At 42.9% G+C, this 9,922-nt stretch overlaps 1 protein-coding gene across 1 annotated transcript in view; it reads left to right on the plus strand.

Annotated features, from left to right (window-relative positions):
• Positions 1-9,571, plus strand: part of SNX24 (sorting nexin 24) — a 117,595-nt gene extending 108,024 nt beyond the window's left edge. The window contains exons 4-7 of the mRNA XM_087815514.1: positions 561-655; positions 2,024-2,056; positions 2,588-2,652; positions 8,022-9,571. Of these exons, the coding sequence (XP_087671640.1) occupies positions 561-655; positions 2,024-2,056; positions 2,588-2,652; positions 8,022-8,089 (261 nt within the window). The 3' untranslated portion in view covers positions 8,090-9,571. The remainder of the gene's footprint in view (positions 1-560; positions 656-2,023; positions 2,057-2,587; positions 2,653-8,021) is intronic.
• Positions 9,572-9,922: the final 351 nt, after the last annotated feature.

A 9,922-nucleotide genomic window follows, 5' to 3' on the forward strand; every position in this document is an offset into this window, starting at 1 on the left:
TAAGTGGAGCTGTCCAAATAGCAATAAATGTCAGCTGCTCCTAATGCGGAAATAGGTGATAACTGAGGGATCTTGACTAAATCTTCCAGTAAAAAACCCCATGTCTAATATTTCCTACACAGCAGTGGTCTCTTGTAGAACACACACACGCGCGCACACACACCAGACCACCTTATCACGCATTAAGGAAAGTTTAATGTACAGATTGTGTCGCTGTTCCCAGGTTTTTGAAATGCTCGCCCTGGATTAGAATCCCCACGAAGGCAAGAGCTGTGTCTACCTGGTGTCCCACTGTGTTGCCCCTTTATCAGCATCTGAATAGTAGATGCTCCGAGAATGCTATTTGGGTGAAAGAATAGATAAAACGGAGCATGTGCCTACACTGAGTAGCACGTGTGGGCCTGAATTCTTGGCGGGTGAAATGGGGATCACACCTCATATTGATGGTGAGGAATGATGCTGGTAAGAACTTTGATGGATGGTTATGACTTTTTGAAATAGTTTATTTGATTGATTGCCTAGCAAACTTTATTTTCTAAATCTGCTCTCTGCTTTCACAGGCTGTCATTTTAGAAAATGAAGAACTTCCCAAACTGTTTCTTGATTTCCTAAACATCCGGCACTTGCCGTCTCTACCAAAGGCAGAGAGTTGTGGGTAAGTGTTGCTGTTTACTCAGTGTGCGTGAATCCTGTCTTACTCTTCAGTCACATATTGTAGGATATAACAAATACCCTACAGTGGTGTCGGAAGGGGCAGCCTGGCCGCACCATTCTTTGCTTGGGACAGCACTCTCGCTCGCCCCCTGCTTGTCGTCGAAGGAATTTCTCCTGAGCCCTCATCCCCATATTGCGGCCCAGTAACCAACACTAAGTAACCCAGGTTTAGACTTAAGGAACTGACTTTTTAAATTATGCTATTACATGGAGCGATGTTACATGATGGAAATTATGAACCTAGATATCCTGTTTTGGGACTAATATGTTTATTTGTGCACACTTGAGCAAAGTCTGTATCCCCTTGACATATATATTCATATAATTTTATACTTATAAATGACCTTAGAGATGAATTTACCCAATTCCCTTTCATTTAGAGTTGAGCAAACTGAGACACAGGGATTAAGTGGCTTTTCCAGATCTCTCTCCCGGTAGCTGGCCGAGCCCAGGCCTTCTGGCTCTCCTTCCCCACTCGCCTGCTGCCTCTCCCTCAGGAACCTCTAAGGCCAGACTGTAGACTCTGATCCAGTTTACCAAGGAACCAGGCATTTGATATCATCAGCCATTGGTAAAAAATTTTCTGAAGAATTAACTTGGAAATAAGCCACTTGCTCAGCTCTAGGCACCTCACTTGTGTTGGGCTGGTCACCAAAGGTCATCAGCAACATTCCTGACATACTAAATCCATTTACAGAGCAATACCTCATCTCAGACTCTGTAAATCCAAGCCAGGAAGATGACTTTATCCGTTTTCTTGCTGCCTCCAGACCTGCCTGAAGGACCCGCACTAACTACACGACATTCAAGCTAACCACACCCAAAGTCCTGTTAAACCCAGCAGAGCAGGAGATTGCAATTACTTCTCCCAGCTCCCCCGCAGGGAGTATTTACTCAGGGCCCCTTTCCACTCAATGATAACCCCTGCTCCACAAGTAATGTGCATCGTCAGTGTATCCTGTTCCAGTTTGCATGCGTTATTTAACTGGGAGGGTGGAATTCATATGCAGTTGTGTATTTTTAAAAAGAAATGTCGAATGAAAGCTTTCCTCCATTGTATAAATCCAGAAGTAAAACTATAGGATTTTTAAGTGATCTTCGGGAAAGTTGAAATTCAAGAGTATTGTAGTCTTTAAGATTCCTTAGAATGAGGCATCAGCCATGTGTTGCCTCCATGTAAACACCTGACTCTCTTTCCATAATGTCTCCTAGCTCAGCACTTTAGGAATACTGCCTATTTTTTCCTTTGTTGGCATCAGCATTGATCCAACTTACATAGTCTTTTTCTTTTTCTTTAAAAAAAATTTAGGTCTTTTGAAGAGACAGAATCTGAAGAGTCAAGGTAAGAACTAATCATCACTGCTCAGGAATTATACCATATAAGTCAAGAAAAGGACTGATTTTGTTAAATGTCTAATTACCATAGTATAAGTGTTTCAAGTCATAATTTTCTTGAAAACCTTTAATAGGAAATTGATTTTAAGATGATAAATATTTGATAGGAAGTTACGGAAGTAACCAGTTCCATCTAGGAATGAAGGAATCAGAGCCCTACAGTATGACATACAAATAAATAAGAATACTATTTTTATTAATAATCATACTACAAGATTTTAAAGAAAACCCTTTTCAGCAATGATTTATTGTATAGATTAGTATATCTGCTCCAAATTCCACAAAGAAATCTTGGGAAGGGGAGCATCGTGCTGGCCTGTTCCCTCTAACTGTGCTTGCTGTTATTTGCCCACACTGTTAAATACATAAACCTTGAGACGTCCCTGCACAGCAGTTTGATCCCCTCAAAGCTAGTTTGTAGTGTTTTCTGTTTACCGTCGCCCCCTGATGCTGACATGCCTGTTCTTGACCTTTCCAGCAAACTGTCCCACCAGCCGGTGCTGCTGTTCCTCAGGGATCCATACGTCTTGCCTGCAGCCAGTGGTAATCAAACCTGTCATCTGCTAACAGCTCTTTACTGATCTGACCCTGCACCACATAAACCACGGTTTTAATACAGGTCTAACAGAGTGACATTGGTCCAGGGCTTAATAATCTGCCAATAAACCAGTGCTCTTGGTGTAAGAGACATTCAGCATTTTAATTGGGGCAGGCCTTTCAGGAGGAAATATAATTTTTCATTCTCTCTTACCAGGCTGTTTTGAATTAGAATAATAAGGGAGAAAGGGATTTGCTGCCTTTAATTTTTTTCGTGGTGTTATTTTCGCTTCTAGTTGTGTTTATCCAGATGCTAGTGTTTGAATCCAAGACCCTGGTCCTTTTTTAAAAATGCTTCTTCTCCAAAGCTGTGTATATACATTGGTGTGTGTCTCCATTTCCATTTAGATTACAGCATCTTTGATGGTTGAATATATATTTTTAAAAGTTGTATATTTAAATATAGTGAATAAGTATAAGTGTAATCAATATTTTAGCCTGAGTCCTTTCTTTGTGGCAAGAAATTTAAATTACTCAGTCCCTCTCAAAGTGTTTTGTTGTGCATCTCTTCATGAGTACATTTTCAGACGTTATTTCATTTAATTTTCTGAGCAGCCTTATGAAATAGGCAGGGAGGCATCATCATTGGCTAATGAGAGAATTGGTGCTCAGAGAGGCATCTGTCTTGCCCAGTCTCACACGGCTGATGGGCGGACCCCTTGTTGCCTAATTTTTCCTTCTGTGGTCTTTGCATATAGTGAGTTTTCAGTCATTGTTTCTGAGAGTAACTATGTAGCATAAAACCTAAATAGCAATAGATAAATTACCTATTGAAATCAGTCCTACATTCTGATAATAAACTCTTATCCCAATAGGAGAGAGGGGACTATTCTGTGTAGCAGGGGTGCGTGTACTTAGATCACTCATTTAGCTGTTGTTTAAAGAAGGCTGGCTAGGCCCTGGCTGGTGTGGCTCAGTTGGACGGCGCATCGGCCTGTGCACCAAAGGGTTGCCGGTTCAGTTCCTGGCCAGGGAACATACATTTGATCCCGGTGGGGAGGCAATCTCTCTCTCTTTCTGCCTTCCCTTCTCATCTTTGAAATTAGTAAAAGTATCCTCGAGTGAGGACAAGAAGAGGAAGAAGGCTGGCCAGGGTGCAGCCCTCCCCTGTCAAGGGACCATTGCTGGCACCCGGAGAGCTGCCTTTGCTACGTAAGAATATGGTCTCATAGGGGTAATAGCCTTTCTTTAGCATTTGCTTTCCATGTTTAACAAGTATGTATGTTATATCAGTTGATATTATATTCATAAAATGTTATCCTTAACAAACATTCATAATGTAATCTCGTCTAGATTAAGTGGGCAATGGTTTATAAAGTAGTCTTATTATCTTTTAAAGATGGTTCCACAAGTACATTTTCCAGGTATTGTTTATACTCAGATATTTCATGCATTTGACTGAAATTCCTACAGAAGTGTAGCAAGTGGAATGATCACTGTGGACTGGATGTTTTATGGAAGAGAGAAGGTATTTTATAACCCTTAAATCCAGTTCATCTAGCTTATTAAACACCACGTGCGATGCGCCCGGCTTGACAACGAAGGACGGGAGGAACTTTCTGGGAAGGACATCGGGGGCAAGTGTCTGCAGTTAGGAAGAGTAGGAAGCATGTATTATTGGTAGAGTGTTGGTGCGGATGCATGACTTGCACAGAAAGGGGGATTCTTGTTGAGGAGCAAATGAAAACCAGAGGTTCGATGGACAGGGTGGGGCCAGGTATTGGATTGTTAGATCTTTACGGACAGATGCTCCTCTAATTTGGAGTAAACATTGAGCTTGCGAGGGATGCTGGTGGTAATGCTGTTGTTTTCCTGCCCCGTTCTGGCAATGTTTTTATAAATGCTTTCGTAGAGCAAGATCTATTTTCATGGAATTTTGGGCAATCCAGTTTCATAAAGCAAATTCCTGTTGTCTTAAAAGTATTATCCTAATGATAGTCTTGCAGATCTTTAGCATTTAATTTAGAGATAAATTGTGCTTGCATCACACTTTTGTGTTGTTATGCCTCCTAGCGGAATGTTAAGGTTACTCTTCCAGAGGATATGGGTATGAATATGGACATACCTAAACAGGTGCACTCATGCTCACCAAATTAGAGGAGTGTCCGTCCATAAAGATCTAACAATTTAATATCATCCTCTTGCAAAATGCTAACAATCAAATACTGTTCCCGTAGCATATGCTTTTTGGCCTTTGTTTTGATTTTTCTGGGAAATGTAAAACAAATCTTGCCGAGGTCCCCAGCGACTGCAGTGGAGCTAACACCCCGTGGGCATTTTCAGTCCTCTTGTCAGTGTAGCCACTGTCGACCCCCTTCTCCCCCTTCACACCCATCTTCCCTTGGCGTCCCCCCTTTTCTCCTTTCCTTCCCTTCTCTCAGGCAGCTCACCTGCAGGCTGGCAGAGACCCTTCCCTCGTCTCATGACGCTTTCATTTGAATAATCCCCCCCTCGATTGTGGCCTTGATTCCCTTGTGTGGACAGCGGATCAGTGTAGTGTTTCCATCCCAACCCTCGCCGTGAGCTCCACACTCTCCCATGCTCGCAAGGCCCCCTGTGGCCTGGCCCTGGCTCACGGTCCCTCACACACTCTGCTCCGGCCGCAGTGGACATCTTGAGGATGATGGGGTGACTAGCCTCGAAGGGGTGACTCCCGCCCCCTCAGGGACCTTGCTGTCTCTTCTTCCTTGTACCCTCCTCTTCCTGTCCCCACACGTGGTTGGCTCTCTCGTCTTTCAGGCACGACCTCTGAGAGCCTTCGCTGGCTCTCCTGTCTGGTACCATGAGCCCTTCACCCCATTTACCTTTCTTTAAGGTTCATAATAAATGTTTGTGAAATCAGTGTAGACCAACAAGAATAGCAGCGGAACCTATCCTAAATCACATTCCTTCTCGTCAGTGGGAAACCACGGCAAGAGCCATTTTCTGCTTCTTCAAACAATAATGGACATTGTATTAAATCATACGTACAATGACACCAAAATTCACAGCTTAGAGGGGAGTGGAACAGATGAGAGGGAAAAAATGACCCCTGACTCTCTCATCTTTGGTCACCAGTCGGTGGACCTTGTTACCAGAGCATCTGATTTGCTTCCTGTATAGCAGTGATCACAAACTTCCTTCCCTTCTCCCCCTCCCTCCCTCCCTCCCTCCCTCCCTCCCTCCCTCCCTCCCTCCCTCCCTCCCTCCTTCTCTCCTTCTCTTTCTCTCCCTTTCTATTTCACCCTCTAAATTTCCAGCATCTGGCACATGCTCAGCACTTGAACTCAGGGCCTAGCATGCACTTTCCTGTGCCAGGAATGCCCTTCACCCGGTACCCTCACAGTTGGCTGCTACACCCCTTCATGCCAGCAGCACCTCTGCACAAATATCCCTCACCATCCCGTCCCCATCACTCTCTAGCCCCTGCCCTGCATTATTTTTCTCCTTGCCCTTCAACCACTGATTGACCTATTACAGTGTTGTCCTTTTTTGCTGAACTTACTTGAATCCCCTTAAGCTAAATATGCTTATGATGTCATTTCACTAACCTTCCAATAGACTTTTATGGTTTAGGCGGCTAAGGGCAAATGCATATATGCTAATGCGTGTAACATGTCCTATTTGGACATTTTATTGAAAATCAACAGCTTCGTGTGGCTGTTGGTTCCAATACAATTCTGTGTGGGAGAAATACATTTAGAATTAAAATGAGTGTAGCTAAGTCACTGCTTTTGCTTTCGATCTAAATATACAGGTGGGAGTGCTATAAACTTCTAAAGGTATGTTTTAGAAAAAATTATTTTATTTCATGTTGGACACAAGCAAACACTAAGAAATCAAGTGTCACCAACCAAAAGCAATGGAGATGTTCTCATATGCTGGAGATGTTTTCAAAGCATGGCCTGCTCCGCTTAATTCATTTGCTTGTCTCACTGACTAGCATGGAAGCTCCGTGGGCGTGGGCAGGGACCATTACTTACGTATATTCCCAGCAGTTAGCCAGTGCTTGGTACATTGTAGTCATAGCTGTGTGCCAAGCTCAGGTCTAAGCGCTTTGTTTCGCTCATCAATTTTTACAACAGCCCCCTAGGCAGCTACTGTTGTGAAATCCCTCACCAGTCACGAATCCATCACCACTTTGAACTTGCTCCAGTCCAGTGTCTGAGTGGCAGCCAGAGTCACCTCTCCAAGCACAATTCAGTTCCGTCTCACTCGGCTTACAATCCTTGGATAGCTTCTCATTCTTTTCAGATAAAGCCAGAATTCCAGTCTATTCTTGATTGCTGCCCCGCCCAACCCCAACCCCAACCCTACCCCCACCCTCAGGCCTCCTCACAGCTGCTCCCCCTGCTACCCTGGGCTTCCTTTAGGCCTTTGACCATCCAGGTTCCCTTCTGCACAGACTTTCCACCTGATTAGCTTCCCCTTCCTCACCCCCTCCTCCAGGAGCCTGTCCACCCTCCCTGATGAGATCTGACCCCCTCCCCCATTATAAGTGATTTCACACAGTAGGTACTCTGTAGAGGTTAGATTAATAAATAAATGTATTATTTTTTTTGTCTTAAGTATTGGACCATTTAATTTCCTTATAACTATATTTATTTCAAGCAGTTGGCTTTAGCATAAATCCCGCATACACTTACGTGCAGATTGAAGCTTAGAAAATAAACTCTGAGTCACGTGATAGATTGGTTCCCTTGTCCCAGTGATGCACTCGTATGTTACCCGCCCTGATAACTGGGACGCAGCATGCAGTTCTGGGTTTCCTTTGTATCTCCTATAAAAATGCAGCTCATTTTCCACGTTGACAGGGTGGCTTTTGTCGGAAATTTGCCCTTTTAAGTTTGGAAGCCAGGCCCCCGTCTCCCTGCTCCCTGGAAGCCAGCGTAATGGAACAGGCGTCCCCGAGACCGTTTGGGCCGACTGCACTGGCCGCTGTAAACCACAGTGGAAAAACTGCAGCGAAGTATTCCCAGTAGAAATCTTGGAATTCCTTCCAGTATATTGAGATTTTGTTAGAAATTGAATTGCCAGTGTAATCCATCTTCCTTGTGAGAAACCATTCAGATAAAGAGCTGGGGCCCAGCAGCATTAACCATTAGAACATCCCTTAAATCAATAAGCTACAAATCTGGCCGCGCATTCCTGCCGCGCCCGCGCTACGCTAAAGTGGCTCCAGCCCGCAGCCCGTGACGGATGGCACCTCGGAAGCCAAACTGCGTGGCGCTGCAGATTCCCGAGCCTCGGTGGGCCTTCCCTTGTTCACTTCTGCAGAATGTGATGATATTTTTACCGATGCGCATAAGAAAAGCAGTTTTCCTTTTATTTTTCAGATTTTCCAAACGTGGTTATTGAAGGAGTTCTCCATGGGATATTCTACCCTCACCTCCAGCCCAGGTAGAAAGCCTGTGTGGCCAGAAGAAGCTGAAGCCGGTTTCAGAGTTGCAGTCAAGGAAATCGATACCTACCAAATGAACCTAAGCTCTATGACACAACAGCTCGAGCTGGTGGTAAAATTCACTGCCCAAGCTTAACCCAGGGCAGGGACATTTCCATTAGAATGGTGCTTTTAAAAATAGAAGCTGAACCAGGGCTGTGCTGAGGTTGAGGCCAAATGTTTAAGAAGTAGAATGTAGCTGCCAATTTAGAGTCGCATGAAAAGGAGGCTCCGGTGGATCCCCAGGAGCCCCCAGTGGGATAAAACAAAGGGACTCTGGGCTTCGTTGGTACCATTTGCTAATTGAAACTCTTACCCTGAATCATATTGAAGCTGATCAATGCTGGTAGCTTTCTTGTTCAGATTTTGTGACACACTAATGTTGTCATTATGCGGTTTTCTCGGCCAGGGATAGATACATTCTGAAGTGCTGGCACCAGGAGGGTATCACAGAAACACACACTGCTCACTGTGAGGAAGGCACTACACTGGAAATTAAATTATGCTGACAGTCGTAGGGCACATTTTAAATCATGGCATTTTTCATTGACATTACAGTGGAGTTGCATCATACCCAGGGGTTAGCTTCTAATGTCTGTACATGAGATAAAATGGGGTGTTAAGATTATCCTCAAAAGCCCTTTAGGAAGGCATCATGTTGGAAACCTGTCCATCTACAATGACCAGTTTTTCCTCCAGTATTGGAAGAAACGACTATTGGTTCTGTTGAGGACCAAATAAAGTTGTTGATGTTTGTTTGGGGGCTATTTTATATAAAAAACACATACCTTTAAACACTAGAATCACAGTTACCCCTGCAAGATGCTTGCCCTCTGAGAGGCAGAATGTGAGCTGACAGTGACTGAGGGGACTCCGTAGGGACAACACTCAGCTTGGTTTACTCAAGGGTGTCCATTCATTGAATAGGTCACATTGCCACGGGATTTACAGTTCTTTTTCTTACTGCTTCCTTTTCACTGACCTCATATCTTGAATTAATGTAAGTTAAATGTGTTTATGATAGGACTGCACTGTACATCTTACAGACGTTCATAATTTGAGTAGTAAAGGATATAAGCATATATGCGACCTGTATGTATGTGCTGTATTTGGGCATTTCATTGAAAACTAATTAACTAATAGCTAGACTATTTATGATTATTAATTTTAATAAGCTTCTGTGTGGGAGAAGAATATTTAGATTCAAAGCTAATTACTGAACCCTGTTATTTGATTAGGATATAAATATACAAGTTTAAAGCCTGCTGCAAACTTTTTAGAGGCATATTTATGATAGGTATGTTACCATGTATTAGAAACAAGCAAGAACTGAATAATCAAGTGGCATCAACCAAAAATAACTGAATAGTCAAGTGTTGGAAATATTTTTTTAATGTTTTTGTTATTAGCTATTTTGAGTTAAATAAAAACAAAGAACAAGAAATATTCAAATTTGTCTTCTGCTCCTTGGAAATACAAATTGAGTCTCGTCTCTTTACACACACACACAACTTCTCATGGGTTCACATAGACATTTATTTCTAATATGACAAGGTAAGTGTTAATTACCTCCTCTATTAAGCCAAAAAGTACTCATTAAATAGTTGTGATTTACCAAGATAGTGATAATTTAAAAAAATTGAATACCAATCATTTTGGGTGACACACTACTCAAGAAATATTTTTGAGATTTTTGTGTGAGGGGATTTACAGTGCAGTAGAGAAATATTAGCAACTGTCACAACTAGTCCTTTCCAACTTCAGTATTCATGTGTGGTTCAGCTGCACATAATACAA

Source organism: Miniopterus natalensis, chromosome 3 (genome assembly GCF_054644295.1).
Source record: "Miniopterus natalensis isolate mMinNat1 chromosome 3, mMinNat1.hap1, whole genome shotgun sequence".
Taxonomy (NCBI): Eukaryota; Metazoa; Chordata; class Mammalia; order Chiroptera; family Miniopteridae; genus Miniopterus; species Miniopterus natalensis.